This window comes from Chanodichthys erythropterus, chromosome 4 (genome assembly GCF_024489055.1).
Source record: "Chanodichthys erythropterus isolate Z2021 chromosome 4, ASM2448905v1, whole genome shotgun sequence".
Classification (NCBI taxonomy): Eukaryota; Metazoa; Chordata; class Actinopteri; order Cypriniformes; family Xenocyprididae; genus Chanodichthys; species Chanodichthys erythropterus.
In genome coordinates this window covers 35470119-35496137 of record NC_090224.1, presented here as the reverse complement: position 1 = coordinate 35496137, position 26019 = coordinate 35470119, and the positions used below count along the sequence as shown (strand labels likewise).

Sequence of the window (26019 nt, the reverse complement as noted above, 5' to 3'; positions counted from 1 at the left end):
AAAATAGCGACGGCTCTTGTCTCCGTGAATACAGTAAGAAACGATGGTAACTTTAACCACATTTAACAGTACATTAGCAACATGCTAATGAAACATTTAGAAAGACAATTTACAAATATCACTAAAAATATCATGATATCATGGATCATGTCAGTTATTATCGCTCCATCTGCCATTTTTCGCTGTTGTTCTTGCTTGCTTACCTAGTCTGATGATTCAGCTGTGCACAGATCCAGACGTTCTGCCTTTGTTTAATGCCTTGAACATGGGCTGGCATATGCAAATATTGGGGACGTGCATATTAATGATCCCGACTGTTACGTAACAGTCGCGTTATGTTAAGATTTGCCTGTTCTTCGGAGGTCTTTTAAACAAATGAGATTTATATAAGGAGGAGGAAACAATGGAGTTTGAGACTCACTGTATGTCATTTCCATGTACTGAACTCTTGTTATTTGACTATGCCAAGATAAATTAAGTTTTTAATTCTAGGGCACCTTTAAAATATATTCAAATAGAAAACAAATATTTTAAATTAAAATAATATTTCACAATTTTACCAATTCCCTGTATGTATTTTGTCCAAATAAATGCAGCCTTTGTCAGCATAAAATCTCTTATCGATCCCACAGTAGTGTACATCAGTGTTGCATTGCGATTAAATAGCAACATTGCTATCACAGGCTAGTACGCCACTTAACACCTGCAGTCTTCATAAACTGAGCCAGCTGACCTGACTGCCTGCCTCTTTAGGATTATCTCATATACTTTACTAGATTTAGGCAGGTGATTAACAGCACAGGCCCAACACAGACCTCTGCAGCCAGTCCAGTGGTAATCTTACCCTCACCAACAGAGGAATCTGATCTGAGCTGTGTCTGTCTGAGTCTCTGGTCACTAAACAGTCAGTTGAGCGGAAATCAGATCAGATTTCACGAACAGAGAGATCAAATTCAGATTAATCCGGGTTGCAACCGTTCCTGTCATTTGCCTGAGGCTCAAGTGCATACTTAAGGCTTCCCTCAAAGCACCGGCAAAAGTAATGATTATGAATGTATGGGAAAAAAATAGCAAGGAGACATTTTAATCATTCATTAATAGATGAAGTTGATGATGTTGACTTACCATCTCAGTATAGTGAATGCACTATAGAGAGAAATGAACCTTTCATACGTAATGATCATTACATAATTAGAGTATTTCTTTTCGATTTGAATTGGTTCATTTCAAGCTTTCTATAGATATATTTCTCATGTCTGTGAGGCAAGTATACCCTGAGTTTCGGTTCATTTTTGTGACATGCTCCAGTTCAGGGAGATGGCAGAAAGCACATCCTGTTCGTTTTCTTTATTTTACATAAGCACAATGTTTTCTTGTTACTGTGCAAGCTATTCTTGTTGCAGAGCTGCAGTGTTTATGTATGAAAGTGGGCTCAATATTGGCCAGCTCCTACATCAGCATCACACGCATGCATTGTGCTGCTCATGTGACCAAAGCCGGCCAATGGGCTATATGCACGGCGCATTCTTTAGAACTTCTGCAATAATATAAGCCAGCTTGAAAACTTCCGGTGTGATGTCATGTGTGTTGAGCATCAGTAGTTTAATACTTAGTTTATAATCAGAATATAGTCACTTGAATAGTCAGGCATAGCATTCATTTAGTTATTCAAACGTTAGACGGCCTAAAAAATAAAGACGTACCTCAGTGTTCCTCCTCTGCTAAATTCAATTCGACCATCGGTTTTTACACTTATATGAAAAAAAGCTGCAAAAATTAAATAATTTATTGTGCACTTTAGTTAGATTCATTGAATAAAATGTGAGTTCTGTCAAGTGTGCTGAAATCATTGATCTTGCGCTGCACTGACTGACAGCTGCTGTGATTATAAAGGGAAAGTGCGGTGCTCGCTTTCGGTGTCATTCATTCACATGAAAAGTTATTGTTTTTCATAAGATTTTGTGAGAATTTCATACTTCACATTGACAAAACGTATTTTTAAACAGTTATTTTATTATGTTTAATATTTAGTCAAAAACAAAGTGAAAAACGATTAGAGGAAATGGCTAATAAATGCACAAATAAATGATACTTTGCTGCCATCTGCTGGTTAAAGTGGTAATTAGTGTCTTTTTTATTTTAAATAAGTGTTTTCTATCAAATGTTCAATTTCCTACATTTTTGGTTTTACAATGAGGACAATCTCAAAAGGATGAACAAGTAATGTTTGTGGTCACCACAATAAAAATAACATTTGAAGTGCCGGGGGAAAAAATGCGTGTGTGTCTAATTACAGACACAGCGTTTTTAAACGGTCCAAACAGCTTTGTCTTTATAGCAATCAATAAAACTTGTTTATACTGGCAAATTAGGTAAATGTGATAACTGCATTAAAATATGAATACAACATCAAAAATTCAACCACTGATGGGTTTGTGTCGATGTACAGCGACTACAGAATGAACAGTTCAACGCAAATGCCTGAGCTGACTTAATGACAACCAGGAAGTAACCGTGCATATAGCCTATACTGAGCCCCCGTTCGGACGTAAACACTGACGCTCTGCAACGAAAATAGCGTAGCAGTATGACAGGGGACAGACAAATTTGTTGAATAAAGACATTTTTGTTTTATTTTTGCACACAAAAAGTATTCCCGTCACTTCATAACATTAAAGTTGAACCACTGCAGTCGACTGTTTTAACGATGTCTTTAGTACATTTCTGGACCTCAAAAGGTGCAATTGCATTGCTGGCTATGTGTGGATCAGAAACCCTTGGGTTTCATCAAAAATATCTTAATTTGTGTTCCGATTTGTGTTTGGGATGACATGAGGGTGAGTAATTAATGACAAAAATTTCATTTTTGGGTGAACTAACTCTTTAAATTTGCTTTTTGATTTGATAATCACACTAAGCCATTAGACATATCATCATTTCAGCCATAACACGACCAGTGGAGTCCAAAGGCTTCAAGATACACTGATTCATAACTCTCCGAAGCTTCCTGAAGCAGTGTTTTGAAATCGGCCATCACTATATAAGTCGTTATTTATTTTTTTGGCACTCCAAAAATATTCTCGTCGCTTTATAATATTAATATTGAACCACTGTACTCACATGAACTGATTTAAATGTGTTTTTAATACATTAATGGATATTGAGAGAGGAAATGTCATTGCTGGCTATGCAGGCCTCACTGAGCCATCGGATTTCAACAAAAATATCTTAATTTGAGTTCCGAAGATCAACTAAAGGTCTTACGGGTGTGGAACGGCACGAGGGCGAGTAATAAATGACTTTATTTTAATTTTGGGGTGAACTAACCCTTTAAAGAAAGAGGTCTGCCACTATGATCAGCAGTGGCTAGAGAACTTCCAAAGAAATCTGCCCAGGGGCCTCACTGGACAAAGATCAGCCCTAAAAATCTACTGAGCTGCCAACCTAGACAGAATTTCTGGGATGTCTCTCAAAACCTAGTGACCCACCTATTTAGACAACATTTCAGGGCGTGTGACTAAAAATCCACTGAGCTGTACATCTAAACAGCATTTTTGGGCGTGTGTCTCAAAACCTACTAAGCTGCCTGCCTAGACAGCATTGTAGGCATGGCTCTCAAACCCTACTGAGCTGCCTACCAAGGCATAGTTAGTCGCGTCTGAATGTTTTAATAGCACCTAGTCAGTTTTAGGCAGTGTATAGGCAGACAGCTCACTAGGTTTTGTGACACAGCCTGAGTTTGTGTGTATAACAACAGTCTTCTCGAATGATAGTCAGTTGTGATGTGTGTCCCGCGGTTGTCTGATCAGCTGGGTTCTTACCCTCGGACGTCAGGCGGCAGAAAGGCCGCAGCAGCTCGGGGAAACTCAGGTTGTTTTTGCGGGTCACTCTCTCCGCATCCTCGCTGCACAGGACGGCCACCATCGGCACGAACGAGTCCTGGATGAACTCCTGCACTGACTGCACGCACTGAGCCATGAGCGCGCGCCTCGTCTGTTCTTCACCGAGCTCACGGATCTGTTGTTGAGTTGAAAACAAATTCCTCCTTTACTGACAGCCGACGGCAGACATGTTGAAATCTACTGCTGCCTGCTGATCGATTTTGCCCAAGAAGCTTAGCGGCGGTCAGGTGACTTTACTTCCGCAATGACATAAAAGCTCCATGTCTTCCAAAATAAAAGTCCTGTTGTCTGTAAACAACCTTTTACTTTCGGTATTTATGATGAACTAAGATAAACTGATAGATACAGGGTGTTGAATCAACACAAATTTGGTGTCAAAAGTGAAACATTACACTGCGTAGTGTAATAATATAAAAATTAATAAAGGTTACTGCCACTACCTCACAATTCTGACTTTTTCTTTCAATTGGGAGTTGTAGCTCACATTTCTGACTTTTTCTTGCAAATGGGAGTATATAGCTCACATTTCAGACTTTTCCCCCCTCAGAATTGCAAGTTATCAACTCGAAACAGAGAAAGTCAGAATTACGATATATAAACAAGCAATTACGAGAAATAAAGTCAAAATTAAGAGATGTAAACTTCTGTGGTGGAAACTAGCTTCAGTAGTTGACATATAAACAAACCTGAACAAATTTTATATAATGGGTGTTAATTTGACACAGTTTTAGACAGACAGGTAAGTAGGTACATAGACACTACACACACATATAGACAGACAAGTTACAATGGCCCGGGACATTAAATTGCCTACATTATTACATTGTTAGTTAACTGCATGATTGTATGTACATTTCTGAAACCACATAGCCTACATTTTACAGTCACCTCGAATACTAGATTCTCTAAATTGTAATGTTGACATGCATTCACAGTAAAGCTGCTTTGAAATGATATGTATTGTGAAAAGCGCTATACAAATAGATGTGAATTGAATTATGAAGTTGAGTCAGCAACATTGCCATGTCAGCTTTGTCACTATGAAACGTGGCAGAGGAATTAAGTCATATTGGAAAAAAGTGCCTGTTAAATGACATAATTAAAATAGCATGTCCAGTATAAGGTAAGTATTAATGTACCAACAAGACCCACTTCTCCTATAATCAGTTTAAAGGAAGTTATATATAATCTAGGTAAAGGAAGTTCCATATTTATCGTAAAGAAAAGAAAGTAAACTGAAGAGAAAACACTCCCTCTTTATGACCACAAGGAAGTTGACTGTACTTAAGCTTTTGCAATCTGAAAGTGAAGATATTAACAGAGACTAGACTGCCAGAAGCTAGATTAGACAGCTGACGATATGGACATGTCTGCTTCAGACGAAGAGTGTCCTGTGTGCAGAGAGACAATAACTAATCCTTCTCAACCGTCTCCATGCTGTAGAAAAGTGTAAGTGTGATTTTAAATTTCAAATAGATAGTCTGTTTGTGAAGTTTGAAAACTTGTAGATCAAACTTGTAAGTTTGTAAAACGTATTTAACATATATGCTGATATATATGCCTATTTTGTAATTTTATTCAGAAATGTCTTTTATAGGCACTGGCAGTGTATAGGCAGACAGCTCACTAGGTTTTATGACACAGCTTGTGTGTGAGTGTGTGTGTAACACAAACTTGTGACAAACAGACAAACTTGTAGATCAATCTTGCAAGTTTGTAAAACGTATTTAACATATATGCAGATATATAGTCCCATTTTTTGTAATTTTATTCAGAAATGTCTATTTGTATTGATGTATATTTGTGAAACTGATAAGTGATCTCAGATTGAATAAATCAAATTTTCTCCAAAATGTGCCTTTGTATTTAGAAACAGTGTAAATTTACATTAATTGCATTTTTTCATGTACTGTACATTTATATTTTGTCCTCCTCCACATATAAATATCATTTCTCATAAACAACCTGAGTAGTCAAAAGCGAAAGTATTTCTAAAGGGAAATTCCATCACGTGATAAGTCAATCGAGGTTACCTCTCTCGACAGCCATTGTAATCCTCTTCTTCTTCTGATAGTTGATTATTTTACTCTCTCTCTCACACACTCTTTGTCTGTCTCTACTTCTAGAATTTGCCAGAGATGCCTCAGTCAATCTTTACGATTCAGGACTCATTGTCCATACTGCAGAAGCAGCGATTATGCAAATAATCCATTTGTAGTAGTAAGTAAATACCCTGCTAAAGCATGTAATAAAAATCAGTCTTCCTGTAAGCGGAGTTCATTAAAGACTAAATACTTATGTATATTTTTCTAGCAGCCTCCAAGTAGAAGGAGACATCTGCGCCCAATCCTGCCAGGGAATTTTGATACATTTAATTCAAGAAGACCTGTTGGCTCAAGCATACGGAAGTAAGTCTCAGCCAAATGTCAACATTTAGTGCCTTTTCTGTCAAACTTGAAAGAATTTACCACTACTTTTAAATTAACAGTCTCATCAGCCAACTTCAAGATTCACAGGCACAACAGACAGGCACTGCCGCTCAAGTCAGTCTGCCCAATCAGGCTGCCCCGGCACCTGCCCCACAAATCCAAGCCCCTCCCCTTTTCATGCCCTCTGCACGGCCTGTTCCAATGCCACGGACTCGAGTTCAGCCTGCAAATTTAATGACTACCATGCAACCTGCAAACTTAAATGCTGCTCCGGCTGGTCCTATCCAAGTCGCCCAGACACCTGCCCCAGCTCCATTGCTGCCTAACTCCACCCCACTGCTGCCAAACTACACCCCACTGCTGCCTAACTCCACCCCACTGCTGCCAAACCCCACCCCAACACTGCTAAACCCCGCCCCATGGCTGCTAAACCCTGCCCCGCCCCAGGAAGATTTGCAGGCTGCGCTTGATGAGTGGTAAGTCCCATCAAGAGGATAATAATTTGACTGACATATACTATGGTTTAATAACTCATATTTTGTTTCATTCACAGGCCATGGCAAACAGAGATCACTGTAATGGAGATGAATCCACAACCTCAGAGGTGAGGACATCTGTTTATCCACTGCTCACAAACACACTGCACTGCCAAAAGCATGTGGAAAACCCCTTTGCTCTTCCTGTAATTCAGCAAATCCTAATCGTACAGCATACAATGACATTCTAGAGCAGAGGTTTTCTTTTAGATGCCACTGACCCCCAAATATAATCATCCTCATCAGTGTTGGGGGTAACGCATTACAAGTAACTTGAGTTATGTAATCAGATTACTTTTTTCAAGTAACTAGTAAAGTAACACATTACTTTTTCAATTTACAACAAAATATCTAAGTTACTTTTTCAAATAAGTAACGCAATTTATTGACTGACAGCTCTCCTGTCTCCATATTGACAGAAATAAAGGTCAGAGGTGTTGTGTGCGTAAACATGATGGGTATTGTAGTTCTAGACTAAATGTGAACATGCATTTACTCATCTCACTTGCACAAAAACATTCAGTATTCCTCAAAATGAATAAAAACTGTGAAATGCAATCTCAGAATTTTATGCAAACCTGTAATAATTAGATATATTAAATTACACAAATATACTTTATGTATTTAATCTCACTTTATTAACCAATGTCTTTGCTGCTGACCGTCAACCATACTAATAAACAAATTTAGATTTAGAAGAGTGTTGAACTTCCTTCTCCTATTCTTCTTTAATCCAGAATGGCAGCACAGATTAAAGTTTTGAGTTGCGCCCTCTACTGCACAGGAGTGAATTTGCATTTCCTTCAGCCTGAGCCTTATTCATTCCCTTTTGATGTGAAAGTGCCTTAACTTTTGCCAAAAATAGAACTTTTGTTGTTGTTATTAAAAACAAATATGCAAGCCTACAATTAGTTACTTTTTTTAGGGAGTAACGCAATATTCTAATGCATTACTTTTAAAAGTAACTTTCCCCAACACTTATCCTCATGTGAAGAACCCCATCCCTAAAATGTATAAGCCAGCTTTATATCAGCTATATATTTTCATGTACAAAAATCCAGTTTATATTGTAAATGGTAAATGTGAAAGTGAAACATAAAAGTGATATGTGAAGGCCAATTACGGTAACCATACTCAGAATTTGTCCTCTGCACAGTGCACACACATTAGGACTAGTGAGTAGATCTCACACACACACACACACACACACACACACACACACACACACACACACACACACACACACACACACACACACTCAAGGACGCCTCAGTGATTTCCTGCCAGTATTGAGAATCAAACCCACAACCTTCAGGTTATCAGTCTGACTCTCTAACCATTAGGCCATGACTGCCGCCCACAAGTGGGAAATGTTATATATATATTTATATATATAAAATATTATTTGGAAAATATTTAGTTTTTATTAAGTTACATTGTTTTTTGTTGTTGTTATTTACTTTAGTTACATTAAGTTTTTTTTCTACTCACAATAGCACTACTATACTATTATATGAATTATTTATATATTTGTTTATTTGAATCAATTTTTATTATATTTTTAATCAAATTTCATCATTTTAATCTAATTTTTTTTTTTTTTTTTTTTTTTTAATCAAATCCGTGTATATCTCACTCCACAAATGTGCAGGATTTGTTTTGTTTTTTTGTCGACAAACTATTTACATAATTCTAAAAGTGGGTTATTTCAAAATTACATGTATTTATTTAGAATTGTTTTGGCATTTAATTTCGGAATTAACCTCAATAATTGTATTATACACTTAAAATAATGTAATAATTAATAAGGTTCTTTATTGGCATCTTTGGTTCCATTAAGAACTTTTAACATTCTAACAAAAAAAAAAAAAAAATGGAACCATTATTTTTAGTAGCCTTGAAGCATTATCCTAAAAATATTCTTTTACTTTTTTTCCCCCCAGTTTGACCGTGAGGACATTTGTGTGCCCATACTGCCAGGATGATGGACTGGATGAACTTGATCTACGCGATCACTGCAATAACCATCATGCCAATGACTTCAGACATGTGGTCAGTCAGGATTCATGAGTGATTCTAATATTCAATATCCATTTAAAAGATTCTTATATTTATATCTGCATTTCTGCATTCACTTATATTTATCTCTGCATTTTAATTTGAAAAAGTATTTTAACATTTTAAAACACACTTCAATTTTAAATGACTCAGCAGTGCTGACTGCAACCCACTCAAGATTTCTGTGTGTCCTCTGGCGCCCCCTAGGTGTGTCCAGTGTGTGTGGCGGCACCCCACGGTGATCCGCAGTACTACAGCCGCGACTTCATTGGCCACCTCAACCTGCGCCACTGCTACTACATGGACGACATAACTGTAAGTCATAAACACGTATACAAATCAAATAAATATATATGTACACACACTGTCAATGTTTAACTGTAATCCTTTATTTCTCTGATCCACAGAACCTGCACCAATCTGATGAGATGAACCTCCAGTGTGCAATTCTAGCATCATATAGGCAAAACATTTAAAGCTCATTTTCAGAAATATGACAACACAGTTCTCAGGGGGTTTTTCTGCACAGCATCTAAAAAAAGCTTGTAAACAAGATTATGGCATAATCGTGAACAACAGCTGAGACACCAGTGAAAGATAAGGTTTACTGAAGATATGATATTGAACAATTTTACCAATATGAAATAAAACATTTTAACATTTTTTGATTGATACATTTTGATTGAACTGCTATTAAAGGAACAGAAAATTGTTGATTATCTGATTTAAGCGGTGTTGTATTTTCAAATGATACCATTTCATCATATAAATTGAAGTTGTACTCTTTTCACATTTTCATTCTCTCTGATACTTCATCATGCCTGTAAAGAGTTATTTGCTGAAAACATTTTGCACAATTTAGCTGCTCTTGCACTTTCTTTTTAAGATATAAGATATCTTATACATTTTATGTGGGATTTAGGATGTATTATACCTGTGGGATAGTGTTTGAATGAATCATTTGAATGACTTCAAGGTCTGCATCCCAATGTGAAAAAAAATTATAATTTGTATAATAAAAGTGTCTACTGAAAAAACATACTACTGTGAAAAGGAGCATTTTTTTATCACTTACAGACTTAAAGTCCCCCTGTAGTCAATCATTTTATCCCATAAACTTAAATTTGATCACCAAAATGGCATATTTTAACATTTTTCCTGTGATTTTTTCTTCACATGCTTTAAAATAGCTTGAATGCAACTCCTTGCTTTATTTAATATACGGGGTTCTATGAATATGCTAATTAGCCCCGCCTCCACCCACTCGCATGAGCTCAGAGATCCACTCGGCAACTTACTGAGGTAAACGGTAATTAATATGATTAGCCTTTTGCTTGACTACATTATCAAACAGCTAATAATGTGTTGCTACACAATGGTGTCCAATAATCCGGTGGATTATTTGAACAATAATTAAAAAAAAAAAAAAAAAAAAAAAACAGTTATGCATGGTCCACCATCCGGCTATAAATCCGTACAGTTAAATTTTGGCCAATATCTATTCTGGACTTGCAAACAAACCACTTTGCAGTCATTTCCTAAACTGTCATTTGTGTGGAAATATTACGATGTAAACACGGCCACATGCTGAACGTGCTGAACACAGACGCAGCAGCAGAGCAAATACTGTACCAGGCCAAGCTTACTGTTAGTGCAATATAGGAAGAAAAATATAAATCTTGAATTGGGTTTTTATATGAATGTAAATTAAAAGGGAACTGTCTTCAGAAAGTTTCGATCTCCGTTTAAATAGCTTATTTTATAAGCACAGCGCTGCTTTGTTTACAGCGGTAACCAAGGAAACACTATATCGCTGCTGTTCCACAAGCGCCACCTACTGTCAGAAAGTGAATTTGCATTTTTGTTTTGTGCAAGCGTTTTATGTAGCATGATTTTACAAAGCTATAAAGTCAGACCATACTGTTTTTTTTTTTTTTTTTTATGTAAATCTTGAAATTATACAGTCTAATTTAAATAAAAAACAATTGCTCATGCTCAAAAAGCAGTGCCGCCTGTATACTAAATGGCTACACATACAGTTTGGCCTGTTATAGAACAAATAACAAATAAATTTATTTGTTAATAAATAAATAAATTTATTAAATTTATTTTTTTTTAAAAAGGCAACCGTATCAAATTTGCTCCCAAAAAACTGGAATTGGCCATAATAAATAAATAAATAAATAAAATAAAAATTGGTGCATCATAATAATAATAAATCATAATCATAATAATAAAACATTGAATCAACATTAGTTAATGTATTAACTAACATGAACTAACCATGAGCAATACATTTGTTACTGTATTTACTAATCTTTGTTAATGCTAGTTAATGAAAATACAGTTGTTCATTGTTTGTTCATGTTAGTTCATTAAGAAGATTTTAATGTATTAGTAAATGTTGAAATTAACATCAAAGATTAATAAATGCTGTAGAAGTGCAGTTCATTATTAATTCATGTTAACTAATGTTGTTAACTAATGAACCTTGTTGTAAAGTTTTACCAATCAAACATTATTTTAAAAGTCTTTTTGCAGTAAAAACAAATGCTGTTTTCAAAGAGTAGTGTTTGTTTTTTTTGTTTTTTTTCTTGCAAATGAATGTGTAGTTTGTATAGTTAATATTAATGCAACTGTCAGCTTACTACAGTTTTTAAAAAAAGTATTTTTCCCATCTGGCCTTCAACCTAAAATGAGTTTGACACTCCTGACTTAAAGCAGATTAAAACACCACATAGACACACAAACAAATTTTCAGCACAGCGGGACTTTAAGAAAGTGTTTATAAGATAGTGTGCAATTAAGCTATAAACCTTTAGCCATGTCATTATCAATAATTACTTTTATCAAAATCATATCCTATCATCTGAAGGCTCTTATCATTGCAGACTAAGCTCTTTTTGCTCTGTAAATATTTGCTCTATAAATACAACTCACTGATGTTTAGAAGAGAAGAGCTCAGAGTAAAGAGATCTCATGGCTTCTCTTCATACATTTCTCATTCTGTCCGTATGTGCCACGGCTCTGTGTTTGGTGAGTCCAGAATTCAGTACTTTGTAGGTTGGCGTAGAAAACCACAATCTTGTGATCACATGTTGAATAATACATGCTAAGCAAAAGCAAAAGATCATATTTTAGAGCACAGCTAGTTTAGTTGTATTCAAATGCATTGAACCTGTTCAGGACTGAATGAGTTTTATGATGAATTGGTTTCATGATAGTAGGTTATACAATATCAAGGCTTGCACTGTAAAAATTTGTTGGTGTAAATGTGCACTTTGACACTTTTCTCAAATGTTTTCTTTCAAAGCCAACATCTTCACTGTCAGGTGAGTCATAATAATCACATTCTCTCAAAATAACATTTGATTTTAAAGGATTTTATATTGTATGCTCTGGGTTTTGACTTTTTTCATAGGTGAAACGGAGATTGATGTAGATAATGGAAAAGACCTGGATATATTTGAAATAAATGAAGGTTTGTGGAAACATTAATATGCGTCTTTAATCTGTAGCATTATTTCAAAACCACTTCTGCAGTAACTGCTGTGTTGTTCAACAGAGGCAGGACTTAACCTGGTGGAAGGAGACATTCTGATAGAGGAGGTCAGTTTTTGAGAAAACACATTCTCATGACACTTTCCACAGGCTACAAAATAGGACTTTTATAAAGGTTTAGGAGAAAATATAACATAAACATCAGGATGTCAAACTAAATATTAAAGATGTTTTTATTATTAGGGGTCAAGCACTGAAGGTGTGATGGCACCTACTGTATCCGTTGACGTTCTTCTTATTATTATTCTTCTAATGCCGCCCATAGAACTGCTTGTGGGAAAGTTATGAAATTTGGCACACTAATAGAGGACAGTCCCAACATTATCTACAGCAAATTTGGTGTTTCTACATCAAACTCTCTAGCGCCACCACTTGTCCAAATTTTCACTCATGTTTACGCTAATAACTTTTGAACCATAAGGGTAAGAAGCAAAATTCTTTTTCCTTCTGACTCCTGCCAAAAAACCTACTCCTCCTAGACGGATGCTCCATTTTTCATGAAAAACAGATCATCTTCAGACTATGTTGAACCATTCTCGAATAACGCGCAAACAAATTCAAGCATGCCAAATTGGACACAAGGCCATATCTCTGCAATGCTTTAGCATATTCTGACCAAACTTGGTACATGTCATCATAAGAATGACCTGAGGCTGTATGCTGCATTTCAGCACAGCGCCACCTATTGGACCGGAGATAGCAAAATGGATATTTTTGCTTATAACTTCCAAACAGTTTGGCCAAAAATGATAAAACTGGTTAGATTCAGGGCAGCATGTCGAGTTGAATGATATCCAATTTTACCATATCGGGCATTTTGCATTTTGTATTTGCTTTAGCGTATCATTACGAAACTCAGTATGGGTCATCAACATGATGCCCTAAAGGAGCCTGAGAAGTTTTGAGACAGTGCCACTTAGCGTTAAAAACGTTCGTGAATATCTTCGAAACTGTTAGTCTGATCGAGACGAAACCACTGTAGGAAATTTGGAAACATAGGTTGTTGGCTATACATTAGCCTAAATCCCAAAATTTTGATAGTAAGTGAAAAAAAAATGCAATCAAATTTGTGCATGGGTCATTTTTAACAGAGGGTCACTATAACATAGACATGTATATAGATATTTTCACCAAATTTGACACTTATTTATGGGCACACTCTGAGGACACATGCAAAAAGTAGTGGCATTGCACCTGTTCGTGACACTTTAACTGAACACAATATTAGATTGCCTCTATCTACAATAAAATATTTGAAATAAAAATGCTGTGTTTTACTTTCACTTCTTGCTTGCTTCTTTGTGCTTGGTCCCTTAATGGCTGCATACAGCTTTAATAATAATAATAACAATTATTATTATTATTAATTTTCTATGAGGGTTAAAATTTAGGACGTGTAAATATAGTTAAATATGTAAAATAGGCTAAAAACAAGTTACTTGCACATGAAATAACAGGGATGTGTAAAGTAAGCTTTATCCATGTTTGGTTTGTGTTTAACAGGGAGAAGGCAGAAACAGTATTCTGGGTGAACAATATCTCTGGCCTACCACTGTGCCGTACTTCCTCGACAGCAGCCTCAGTAGGTGAATCTATAATAACTGATTCAGTTCAGTTGAATAAATGCTTTGATCTTTATCTGACATTCTCCTAATCTTATAAAATCTCTCCCTCACTGTCTTTCTCTCTTTACATGCTCGTTCTCTCATTTTCATGTTATTTTCAACAGAAATCAATGCCAAAGGTGTGATACTGAAAGCATTTGAGCAATACAGACTCAAGACCTGTATTGACTTCAAACCCTGGAGTGGAGAGCCAAACTACATTTTTGTATTTAAAGGCAGCGGGTGAGGAAACTTCACACATTACACTCAATAATCAAAATTATATTCACATTTATTAGATGGAACATATTGTGCTCTATATTTTAGACCAAAAATAGCATTTTTGAACTTTTCTGGCATGTAGAAGCTGCAAGGACTTTTTGCAACGTTATTTTTGCAGCAGCATGAATGGATTTTTCTCTGTTCTAGATGTTACTCGAAGGTGGGGAACCGCCAGATGGGAAAACAGGAGTTGTCAATTGGTTCAAACTGTGACCGTTTAGGAACAGTGGAGCATGAGTTTCTGCATGCGTTGGGTTTCTGGCACGAGCAGTCCAGATCTGACAGAGACGACTATGTCACCATAGTGTGGGACCAGATTGAAGAGGGTAATAACTGAATTGATAAACATATGTATCAGTTCATGCCATCAAATAATACATCTCTTTTTAGTGAAATCATTCTGTCTTGCCAAATATGGTTTGTTTCTCACATAGGTAAAGAGCACAACTTCAATTTATATGATGAAACAGTTTCAAGCTCTCTCGGTGTGCCTTATGATTACGGTTCGGTCATGCACTACAGTAAGACTTCCTTCAACAAAGACCAAGAACCAACCATCGTTACCAAGATACCAGAATTCTTGGATGTGATTGGTCAACGCATGGAGTTTAGTGACAGTGACCTGCTCAAGCTAAACAGGCTATACAATTGTAGTAAGTTTATGATTACACTTTATAACACACTTTATATGGGAGACCTTGACTGGTTGAATAATCCTCCATTAATTTTTAATAACTTTATTGGAATTAGTCTGACCGATAAGATAAAGACTGCTTGCTCATTTTATGCTCAAATCTTGGCTTCTCTCACTCATCTCTAAATTATCTTTCAAAACTCTTCCAGCTAAAACCTCAACTTTTCTGGACTCTTGCCACTTTGAGGAACCGAATATCTGTGGTATGATCCAGGGAGATGGAGGAAATGCCAAGTGGGCTCGTGTACAAACTGTAGAAGCCGGTCCAACGACAGACTACACCACTCTGGGTCAATGTCAAGGTATATGAACACCCATAAACACAAAAGCAGGATTCCACCCAACAGCGTTTTTAAATCTTTTTTTGGAGCTACATAACTGCCGATGAAACTTCTTGCGAGTGAGAACTTAGGTTTCCATTTATGTGCCATTGTACATTGTAGCCCCGCCCATTGTGAAATCTCACTGGTCCAAAATCCCTATAAGGTAACCTTAAATATCATCTGATTAGCTGCATCCAAAATCACATAATGTCTAGGTACTACATTTGGTTTTAAACTTACTTTGTGATCAATTACGTCGCTTCACTGCCATTCACAAACCCTCTCCCGTGGCCTCATGGGATAGTAAAGTGTTAATCACATGCACCGGAAGTAGTAGGTCATCCAGTTAAGCCTACTTTTTACCTACTGTTTTATGAATTTTATAAATATGGACATCTCTTTTTGCATACTGTTCTTTCAGTAGCTTTAAAAGAATGTTAGTTCAAAGTTATGTGGTCTGTACTAATGTTCTCAAAATGTTAAATGTTTCTACTTGTTTCAAAGAACATTCAAAAGTTGCGTTCCCATAATGTTTGCAAAATGATAAAACAGAATGTTCCCTTAACGTTCACATTTTTGTTCAAAAACGTAAAAAAAAAAAAAAAAAAAAAAAAAAGTAAAAATGGGCATATATAACGGGCAGAAAAAAAAGTTTTCATAAATTAATGGGAATGTTAGCAAAACTTTAATATTTTTGTTAGCTGGAGTTGCATGTGAATAACTTTCACATAGCAAATATTTTTTGCTAAATTTACTTTAACTGTAAAAGAAAAAAATGTCAGTTGACTATTATTTGCATCTTTTTGCCAAGGTAATTTAGCACACAGTATAGAATGTACATTATTGTAAGTGTAAGACTTTCTTCTTTGTGATGAAGACAATCAGAGTTATATAAATAAATACCCTGATGTGTCCAAGCTTTATAATGGCAGTGAATAGGGGCAACGAGTTTGAAGCTCAAGAAAGTGCATCCATCCATCATAAACTTACTCCACATGGTTCTGGGGGTTTAATAAAGGCCTTCTGAAGTGAAGCGATGCGTTTGTGTAAGTTATAAAGTGAAATATCTAGCATCCGACAGAGCGTCTTCCGTATTCAACTTACGAAGAAAGTGTAGTGCCTCTCGCAGTTCAAAACACTTACGCTACGTCCTACACCTTCTGTATACAACTTACAAAAAAACAAGTTACAATTTAAAATATCTTATGCCAGGCCTCCTTTCGTATTAAACTAACGAAAAAAGTGTAATTGACGCATGTTTTTTCATAAATTGAATACGAAAGGCGATCTGGCGGAAGATATATTAAAGTATAACTTGTTAAATATGGATATTTTTCTTACACAAACGCAATCTTAGGGTAATTTTCATTTTAAAGTGAACTGATCCTTTAAATGGGACGGTAGCATGTGGAAAACATATTTGTTTATGAAATGTTGTCTGTTCACCACTGTGGAAAAAGTTGAATAATTCATAGTCCACAATCCTGCATTGATAACTCTTTTATGATATTATGGTGGCACTTTGGTCTTCATGATAAACATATTTTACTGACACTACAAGGAAATATCATTCTTTGACCTTCTCTAGACTCTTCTTATCAAGGGTTTATGCAATGACATGTAAAATGATTTTTAATCTCCATTGTAAGGTTCATAGAGATGTGAGAAAGTGACAAGACTTAGTAGTCTATTATCTAATAAGGTTTATACTTTTACAGGGGTTGGGTACTTCATGCATTTCAGCACAGCCACAGGTACCCAAGGAGACAAGGCTTACCTGGAAAGTCGCCTCTTTTACCCCAAAAGACGCTCCCAATGCCTGCAGTTCTATCATTACAGCAACGGGGGCGCTGATGATCAGCTAAACATCTGGGTGCGCGAATACACTGCAGAAAACTCCAAAGGAGACCTGAGACTCATTCAGAAGATCAGTGGTAATCTAAATATTTAAAATGCCAAATAAAGAATTGCATTTAATGTTAAAGGTTTGGTCAAATGTACCATTGCTCAGCAAAATTTTGCAGAAGAAATCCAGTCGCTCCAATAAGAATCTGGGCGATCGGAAATTTCGTGTGAAGGAAAAAAAAGTTCCCCACGCAGATTTCACTAAAATTTAAGTTGGTCACGTGAATCCAATGCCTTGACCAATAGAAAGCTGCTTTGTTTAAAATTGATTTCTGTCTGAGCTACTAAAGGGGGCGCACATGGTAATGCAACACTATTTGCTAACCGCCACAACAGGAAAAGGCGCAGAAGAAGAACATACGATCAATGCATAGATATGTTTACGTGTAATCTCTCAACCAGTGTTTCACACACGGAAAGACATCATTAAAAAAGCGTGAGAATAATATCTCACATAGCATAACATTTACATCAGGCAAGTCATTTAGTGTCCACAGCATGTTAGATCACTAGAGAAATGAACTCTAGAGGGAGTATTTCACTAAATATATGCCCTATATTAGCTTAAAGAGAGAGACAGTTTAATAAACCACTGTTTAATTAAAAAATAAAAAAAATAAAAATTGTTTTCTCGCCCCTGCTGTAATGAACTGTGACTTTAATACTGAGGTACAGTATGCACTGAACTGTCATATTTGTGTACCGTTACACCCCTGTGTGTAAGTGACTTCTGCTAAATTTTGCGACTTGAGTATAAATTGTAATGTATACTTGTACTATTTAGGTGGACTTAAAGACTCCTGGGAACTGTATCATGTGACGCTGGATGTCTCTGATAAATTCAGAGTGGTGTTTGAAGGAGTTAAAGGAAGAGACGCATCAAAGGGTGGCCTGTCTCTGGATGACATCAACCTCTCGGAGACCCAGTGTCCTCAGTTCACTTGGCGCATTCGTGATTTTACCAGTCTTCTTGCTACAACTGCTGTTGGCACCAAAACCTACAGCCCCCGCTTCCTATCCCCAGATGGTTACTCGTTTCAGATTGGTTTGTACATTAATGGCTTGAAGAATAGCCCAGATAAAATGGCAATCTACCTCCACTTGACCTCTGGACCTTATGATGATAGTCTCCAATGGCCGTGTCCATGGCGACAGGCATCCATGGAGCTGATGGACCAGAATCCAGACATCCAACACCGCATGAACAACATAAGGATGATCACTACTGATCCAGCCAAGACCTCCACTGACTGTAAGATATAAACAGTGTTGGGGAGGCACGAAAGCAGCCAGTGTTGGGAGTAACGCATTACGAGTAACGCGAGTTACGCAATCAGATTACTTTTTTTCAAGTAATAAGTAAATTACCGCATTACTTTTAAATTTACAACAAAATGTCTGGGTTACTTTTTTTCTTCCTATTTTTTTAACTGTGTCCCATTCTTCAGTATTCCAGAATGGCAGCACAACTGAAAGGTTTGTTTGAGCAGCGCCCTCTACTGTACAGGCATGAATCTGCATTTCCTTCAGCCTGATTCTTATTCATTTCACCTTTGGTGAGAAAAGGCCTTTACATTTGCCAAAAATAGAACTTTTATATGTTATTAAAAAACAAGCAAGCCCAGGTGAGAAAAAGTAATGCAAAAGTAACATAACACATTCAGTGTTGGGGAAAGTTACTTTTAAATTAATGCATTACAATATTGCGTTACTCCCTAAAACAGTAACTAATTGCGCTACTTAGTTACTTTTTATGAAAAGTAATGTGTTACATTACTTTTGCCTTACTTTTTCTCAACTTGCTTGTTTGTTTTTTAATAACAAAAAAAAAAAAAATCGAATTTTTGACAAATGTAAAGGCCCTTTCACAGTGAATGAATAAGCCTCAGGCCGAAGGAAATGCATATTTACGCCTGTACAGTTGAGCGTGCATCTCAAACATTCTGCATTAAAGATAGGATACAGGAGTTCAACACTCGTTTTTCTAAATCTAATCTAAAGTAATTTTTGATTAGTACAGTTGAATTCGGTCATTGAAAATCAGCAGCAAAAGCATTGGTTAATAAAGTGAGATTAAATACATAAAGTATATTGTTTAATTATTTAAGTACTTATTTAAGTACTTAAATACTTATTTAAGTATATTGTTTAATTATTACCAGTTTTCGTAAAATTCTCAGATTGCATTTCACTGTTTTTATTCATTTTGAGGAATACTGAATGTTTTGGGGCAAGTGAGATGAGTACATGTATGTTCACATTTAGTCTAGAACTACAATAACCATCATGTTTACACGCGGCTCACATTATGCCTCTGCACTTACAATTTCTATCAACATGGGGACAGGAGAGCTGTCAGTCAATAAAAGTGAAACTTGCATTACTTATTTGAAAACGTAACTCAGATATTTTGATGTAAATTGAAAAAAAATGAATGCGTTACTTTACTAGTTACTTGAAAAAAGTAATCCGATTACGTAACTCGTTACTTTTAATGCGTTACCCCTTAACACTGAGCACATTACTTTCCATAAAAAGTACAAAGTAATGCAATTAGTTACTTTTTCAGGAAGTAATGCAATATTGTAACATTACTTTCAAAAGTAACTTTCCCCAACACTGAAAGCAGCAGATATTAAGCATTTTTATGAGCCATTAATGCACATGTACAAAGTACTAATACACGTTCTAGATTATTCAGGTTACATCTACAATCATCTGGATACATTTGAAAACTGTATTCATTTCAAAATGCTCTCTCCGTCCACACTAGCATTTTTAAGCATTTTCCAAGTTTCTTACTCGCACTGAAACATCAGAAAGCACTTGAATCATCTTACCGCGCATAACGAAAGCTCGCTGAAATGATACCAAGAGACCAGACATAAAGTTCTCATATTCTTCTAGCACAATCATTTTATTAACAAAATATTTCACCACTTACTGGTGTATTCAGGTTGCACACAAAATTGCATTTCATTTATGATCTAAAAAGCAGTTCTCTTCGTGTTTTGCCACAGGACAGCAATTTTCTGTCATCTATGCAGGAATGTAATATATATGAAGATAATATAAAGTAACATTTAGTTTATTAACACTATGAAAATAGCACAATGTCAGTATAACCATAGATATCTATGAATACAATATGCATCAACGTTCAGTTTTGAATACCACAGGAAACACAAAAACGCCTAAACAGAAGACCAAAACGTAAAGAAAAATATGTATTTTCAAATCTATCCAGATTAATGTAGACATAGCCTTAGAGGTAAACGACAAGACATTTTATAAATATTAGCTTTTCTCTTTGCACAGCCATGGGTAATGTGGAGTATTCCTGGGATGACCCACGGAAAGTAGGCAGTCTAGTCACTGACAAAGATGGCAGTCGATATTACCGGGGACCCGGTTCTGGTACCAGCGGTTACATCACACATGATCGTCTGAAGAGCCGAAGCTTCATTAAAGGAGATGATGTCATCTTCCTCCTTTCCCTTGAAGGTTTGTGAGCAGCAAGTTTTTTATTCCATTCCTGTGAAAATTCTATGACATAAGTTGACTACTAACTTCATCAATAGATGTGACTGGACTTTTGGAGCCTCAGTCGAGAGAGTTTGGGACACAGGAATTCAGAGATCTGCGATTAGAGATTGAGGACTCCAGTGGAAGCTCTACAGCAACAGTGGCAGTAAGCATCTTTGTGGGAGCTGCCATGTTCCTTGGTCTTGTTGCAAGTGCACTGTTCTACGTGCGAAGGAGAAGACGACAGATGGAAAGAGACAGGGATATTGAGCCGGAGAGGACAGATGGTTGTGAGTGTCCATATACACAACTCAGTTTTCTTCTTCCACACCTGATAATGGTACCGTTATCAAACATAAATGCATCTAACTCCAATTATCCTGAATTTTCTCTTACAGAACCCCAAATGTCCATTTAAAAGAAGAGTGGACAAAAAAAAAGCAGAATCATAAATGCAAGAAATATCATGAATCCTTAATGGAGAACAATTCTTTTCTGCAATCTTCTCTTCATTACTGAGCTGGATCTACTGAATCATAACTTGCCTTTAAAATTTATGACTCAAAAACCTAAATAAATAGATAAAAAAAAAAAAAAAAAATTATAATTTTATACACACACACACTCAACCATTAATGCTCAAATAATTTATTAGTAATTTGTTACTCTCTGTAATAAAGTGCTGCCATATAAATAATTTCAATGTAATCTACATTTCTGAATTCACAAAAGCTGCAGCTGTCCAATGGCAATCCTTTAGATGAGAAACACCACGTTCTCTGAGAGCATGACCTGGTTGTCATCCTGCATGCGCTCCAGCAGAAGGTTAATCTCGGTCTGGTCAAACTCCTCGTCCTGGCCTTTGTTAATGTGAGTCAGAAGATCAGGCACTGCCACAGACTGAGACCGGGTCACCTTGAAGGCCTTCAGTAGAGCCGCCTTGAAGACTTTCAGTCTAAAAATGTTGCAAAAGGTCACATGAAACGCTGTCAAAAATCAGTCTCCATATCTAATGTGCAGTTAGCCTGTTAAATTGACTAAAACAAATGTAAATAATATAAGGGAGCGGAAACAAAAAGGAGAAAAACTAATAAAATTCTAATTTATTAACGTCTTCACTGCTGATGGATAGACAAGTTGGACAGATTCATGTCAAGGAGCAACATTTTTCACAATTTGTCATTTACAAAATTGTAGAAACACTTAAATATAAAGTATGGTTTTTCCAGAGTGAGAGAGCCCAAGTGTAGTCTGGTGGAATAATTGTATGATCGATGTAGTGCAAACTTTTCTAATTAGTGGAAAATTAATGTAGGAAAATTCACATTGGCAGAGACCAGAATCAGAAAATTGAGGAGGACTGTACCTGTCCTGACTGATGTCAGCCTTCTTCCTCTGACTGCTCCTCTGAGACACCGGCCTGCTCTTCTGACTCGACTGAGCTGTCAAACAACATCACCACATTTGGACCAGTTTCAAACTTGTATCACTAAAAACATTCAAAACATTAACCCTGTAAAGCCTGACATGAGAAATGAGTCAGGATTGAGATTCTATGATTGTTTATGATTATATGATTAGTTTATGATTGCTTTGATTATGATTTTATAATAAAGATCTGTAGTTTGTGTGTATTGTGCGAACATAATGCAATGCGATACAATACAACGACGACGAGAGATCTACAAATATACATTCCTCAATAGCCTTATGGATCATATTCATTACTGACATTTAAATTTGATTTTCCTAAAAATTGATGAATGGATAAATCAAATCATCTTGAAATATTACAAGCAATATAAAAGTTAGTTTATTTTATAAAGCTCATTAAACTTGTCAGAGCAAAAAGACACATGTACCACAATATGAAGGGGGTGAATGTTTTGAAGATGTTGAAAGTTTAGATGCCATATTTTATGTAACAAATATGATACAGTAGGCTTTACAGGGTTCAAATTCAGTGTAGAGAAAAACTAATTAACTGGGTTGAACTGCCTTGACATTTAATAAAACAAATAAACAAGAACCTGCATCAGTTTCTAGCAAAGTTGACTTACTGTTTTCTTCCTCTGTGAAATCATAAGGGTCAGAGTCTTCTCCTTCCTGGGTCATGTCCACATCATCATCTTTAGAGATGCGAGAACGCTTCCTGAAGACCGAGTCAGTTAACGCTTGTTGCTTCATTTGATCTTACTGTAGCGTCAACCTCCCATTCACACTGACCTCAGGCTCCTTTGACTCTCTGTCTCTTGGCTCTGAGAGACATCCATCTCGGAGTCCTCGGGTACCTTCCTCTTCTTATCCTTCTCCAAAATCTAGTCATACCAATTTACATTAAACAAACGGAGCAGCACCACCAGTGCTTGGGTCCTAAAAAGTGACACTGAACTATTATTCTGGATGTGAATAGTCACGTACCTTTTTGAAATAAGCAAACTGCATGAGTTCAAGTGCAGCTTCTGCATCTCCCAGATCGATGGTTTTGCTCATGCGGGCTTTGGCATGAGCTGTAGACAACCGAATCATGGTCTCCAGAGCTCGAGCGGTCACAGGCATCGTCTGTGGGAATGGATACAGTCCATTCCAAACCAAACAATTGCAGAGTAACAATAGTATGATTCATAATATAAATGCATAGTGGTACATCTGATCTTTAAACGGGCTCTACAGACCCTGGCGGAGTCACTGTTGACTTGGTCATGGCTCCGGAGTCTGGAATACTCTTCTGCTATGTAGTCCGAAGCCTCCTGCGTCAGGACCGGCTTCACCAGCTTAGCAACATGGATGTACTTCCTGATGAACTCCATGGTAACAACTTTCTCCCTTTCAAATGATTATAATGAGCACCACAGAAACCCAATGGATTATGATAGACTTACTTTGTTACACAGTTTCTAAAGGAAACCAAGTAGATTTTAAATTGAAGTGAAGAGAGATGTACTTTTTCTTCCTGTGGCCATGCAGGACAGTGTCTTTTTTCTCATAGATCTGTAGCTCCTGCTCAGCTGCTTCTGTGATGTTTGGGTCGTCTGTGGCGAATACGTCTACTGTACTTCCCAGCGGCATTGCTGTTGGTACAGACATGACAGAATGAGAGTAACGGCTGACTAAAGCGTCATAATATGTATGAAAAATGTATGAAAAAATGCAAAAAATGTTTGTGCATGTGAATGGATACGATTTTATAAAAAAAAAAAAAAAAAAAAAAAAAAAATTACATATGCACGTGTCTATTGAGAGAAACAATGTAAAAAAAAAAAAAACATACATATATATATATTATTAATATTATTATTAATATTATTATTAATATTATTATTATTATTATTATTATTAATATTATATATATTATTATTATTTATATTATATATATTATTATTATTTATATTATATATATTATTATTTATATTATTTATATTATTTATATTATTTATATTATTTATATTATTTATATTATTTATATTATTTATAATAATATTATTATTATTATTATTATTATTATTATTATTATTATTATTATTATTATTATTATTATTATTATTATTATTATTATTATTATTATTATATTATAATATATATATATATATAATATATATATATATATATATATATATATATATATATATATATATAATATATATATATATATAAATAAATAACACATACATACACACACGTATACACAATATGAATTTAATTTTATTTGTCCAAACAATAATTATATAGAATTTGAAAATGTAAAAATATTTTTAACAAATTATATATTAAAAATGTATTAAAATATATTTGCTTAAAATATAAAGTTATAATGTTATTTTAATCACTAATACAACTACCAAAATAAATATTTTACAAAAAAAATATTGAATATTAAAATGATAAAATAAGTGTATAAGTGTATAATTAATTGTTGTTATAAAACAACTTGTGTACACTAGCTAAGAAGTTGATTGATGATTAAAATAGTCCACCAACTAAAAAAAAAGTTTGATAACCATCCATCTATTCTACACACATCTCCAGTCTGCTGTTTGTGCTCTGGCCTCCAGATGGCAGTCTCACCTGCTCCCTCCGGCTCTCCCGGCGCTCTGTAACGATGCATCCGCAGCACATGCTCTGAGATCTCCCGATCGCTATCTGGATCCATCTGATCCAGAACAATGAAGAGCAGATCAAACCGGGAAAGCAAGGAATCCTGGAGCCCGATGTTCTCCATCGGGGTCTTATACTGGTCATACTGGGTGAAGAATACCGTAGGATTATTAGAAACGAAAGCAAACCAACTACCATATATATTTGACCAATGAAGCCAATAGTCATCATTTACCCTTCCATACACCGGGTTAGCAGCAGCTAACACACTGCAGCGAGCATTAAGCCTCGCCTGAATCCCAGCTTTGGAAATGGTGACCCTGCCCTGCTCCATCACCTCATGGATGGCTGTTCGGTCCATGTCAGACATCTTATCAAATTCATCAATGCACACCACACCTCTGTCAGCAAGAACCATGGCCCCGGCCTCCAAACGACGCTCACCTGCATCAGACAGAGGATGAAATGCACTTTAAAGTTTTTAGCTTCTACCTCATCATGCCAATTTTAAGATGCCATTGTTGTCAGATTTGACAAATCTTGAAAAAGTTGAATACTTGCAGGAATAGAAAATGTCTACTCCAAGGTACACACTGAGTGAAATCATTTGTCTAGAAATGTCTGATTTTTTGGGTTGAAAATGTGTGTACTTGTCAACAAATGTTAGAAGTGTTACCCGTCTCTTGATCAGTCGTGACTGCAGCCGTCAGACCCACCCCAGATGAGCCTCGTCCAGTGGTGGGAATTGCCCTCGGAGCCGTGAACAAAACATACCGCAGCAACTGAGACTTCGCTACTGAAGGATCTCCTGAAAACAGTCAAATGAAAAACTGAACTATGGGTCCAGGAATTACTTTTAAATTTAATCTATATATATTCATATAAACTAAATATTTATTTTAAATTCAATCTTTAAGTTTAATGTATTTATACTAATGTAATTTATTGATATAAAATGTGTCTTATTTATAAATCATTTACTCCATTTATAAGAAAATGACTATAAATAAATTGTATGAAGAGATTAAGCTTTAATAATTTGTATTATATAAAATGTATTATAATGAAGATTTAATTTATATAAATGTAAATATTAAATGTAAAT

At 35.8% G+C, this 26019-nt stretch overlaps 4 protein-coding genes across 7 annotated transcripts in view; 2 read left to right on the top strand and 2 right to left on the bottom strand.

Moving 5' to 3' along the window:
• Window positions 1–4093, bottom strand: part of trappc8 (trafficking protein particle complex subunit 8) — a 77922-nt gene extending 73829 nt beyond the window's left edge. For all 3 annotated transcript variants that reach the window (XM_067384838.1, XM_067384837.1, XM_067384839.1), the window contains exon 1: window positions 3822–4093. In XM_067384838.1, coding sequence (XP_067240939.1) covers window positions 3822–3978 — 157 coding nt within the window. In that variant the 5' untranslated portion in view covers window positions 3979–4093. The remainder of the gene's footprint in view (window positions 1–3821) is intronic.
• A 1115-nt stretch (window positions 4094–5208) lies between these two features.
• LOC137018761 (uncharacterized) lies at window positions 5209–9972 on the top strand. Of its 2 annotated transcripts, none has more exons than XM_067383484.1 (8): window positions 5209–5351; window positions 6029–6122; window positions 6219–6310; window positions 6391–6807; window positions 6885–6935; window positions 8811–8919; window positions 9133–9240; window positions 9333–9972. In XM_067383484.1, exons 1-8 carry the CDS (start codon window positions 5263–5265, stop codon window positions 9399–9401), a joined length of 1029 nt encoding a protein of 342 aa, XP_067239585.1. In that variant the 5' UTR covers window positions 5209–5262; the 3' UTR covers window positions 9402–9972. The 2 variants fall into 2 exon arrangements, with proteins under 2 accessions (XP_067239585.1, XP_067239584.1); XM_067383483.1 differs by having other exon boundaries at window positions 6216–6310; window positions 9333–9970.
• A 1908-nt stretch (window positions 9973–11880) lies between these two features.
• Window positions 11881–21492, top strand: mep1ba (meprin A subunit beta a). The gene is made up of 14 exons (XM_067384835.1): window positions 11881–11961; window positions 12239–12257; window positions 12347–12406; window positions 12491–12534; window positions 13990–14068; window positions 14216–14333; window positions 14520–14698; window positions 14807–15025; window positions 15216–15368; window positions 17108–17323; window positions 18079–18546; window positions 20613–20798; window positions 20876–21109; window positions 21218–21492. Coding segments are annotated over exons 1-14 (2034 nt in total). The 5' UTR covers window positions 11881–11904; the 3' UTR covers window positions 21220–21492.
• Window positions 21493–21560: 68 nt separating this feature from the next.
• mcm3l (MCM3 minichromosome maintenance deficient 3 (S. cerevisiae), like) overlaps window positions 21561–26019 on the bottom strand; it is an 8431-nt gene continuing 3972 nt past the window's right edge. The window contains exons 8-17 of the mRNA XM_067384834.1: window positions 25591–25722; window positions 25150–25358; window positions 24885–25059; window positions 23764–23890; window positions 23495–23645; window positions 23241–23381; window positions 23046–23137; window positions 22880–22971; window positions 22186–22261; window positions 21561–21774 (exon numbers count right to left, since the gene is read on the bottom strand). Coding sequence (XP_067240935.1) covers window positions 21576–21774; window positions 22186–22261; window positions 22880–22971; window positions 23046–23137; window positions 23241–23381; window positions 23495–23645; window positions 23764–23890; window positions 24885–25059; window positions 25150–25358; window positions 25591–25722 — 1394 coding nt within the window. The 3' untranslated portion in view covers window positions 21561–21575. The remainder of the gene's footprint in view (window positions 21775–22185; window positions 22262–22879; window positions 22972–23045; window positions 23138–23240; window positions 23382–23494; window positions 23646–23763; window positions 23891–24884; window positions 25060–25149; window positions 25359–25590; window positions 25723–26019) is intronic.

Bases quoted from the DNA above. Each gene is read 5' to 3' on its own strand.
- mep1ba (XM_067384835.1), top strand. From the start codon at position 11,905: ATGGCTTCTCTTCATACATTTCTCATTCTGTCCGTATGTGCCACGGCT. The intron at 12,407-12,490 runs GTTTGTGGAAAC...GTTGTTCAACAG, and splicing joins TATATTTGAAATAAATGAAG to AGGCAGGACTTAACCTGGTG. The intron at 20,799-20,875 runs GTTTGTGAGCAG...CTTCATCAATAG, and splicing joins CTTCCTCCTTTCCCTTGAAG to ATGTGACTGGACTTTTGGAG.
- LOC137018761 (XM_067383483.1), top strand. From the start codon at position 5,263: ATGGACATGTCTGCTTCAGACGAAGAGTGTCCTGTGTGCAGAGAGACA. The intron at 6,311-6,390 runs GTAAGTCTCAGC...TTAAATTAACAG, and splicing joins GTTGGCTCAAGCATACGGAA to TCTCATCAGCCAACTTCAAG. The intron at 6,808-6,884 runs GTAAGTCCCATC...TTTCATTCACAG, and splicing joins CAGGCTGCGCTTGATGAGTG to GCCATGGCAAACAGAGATCA.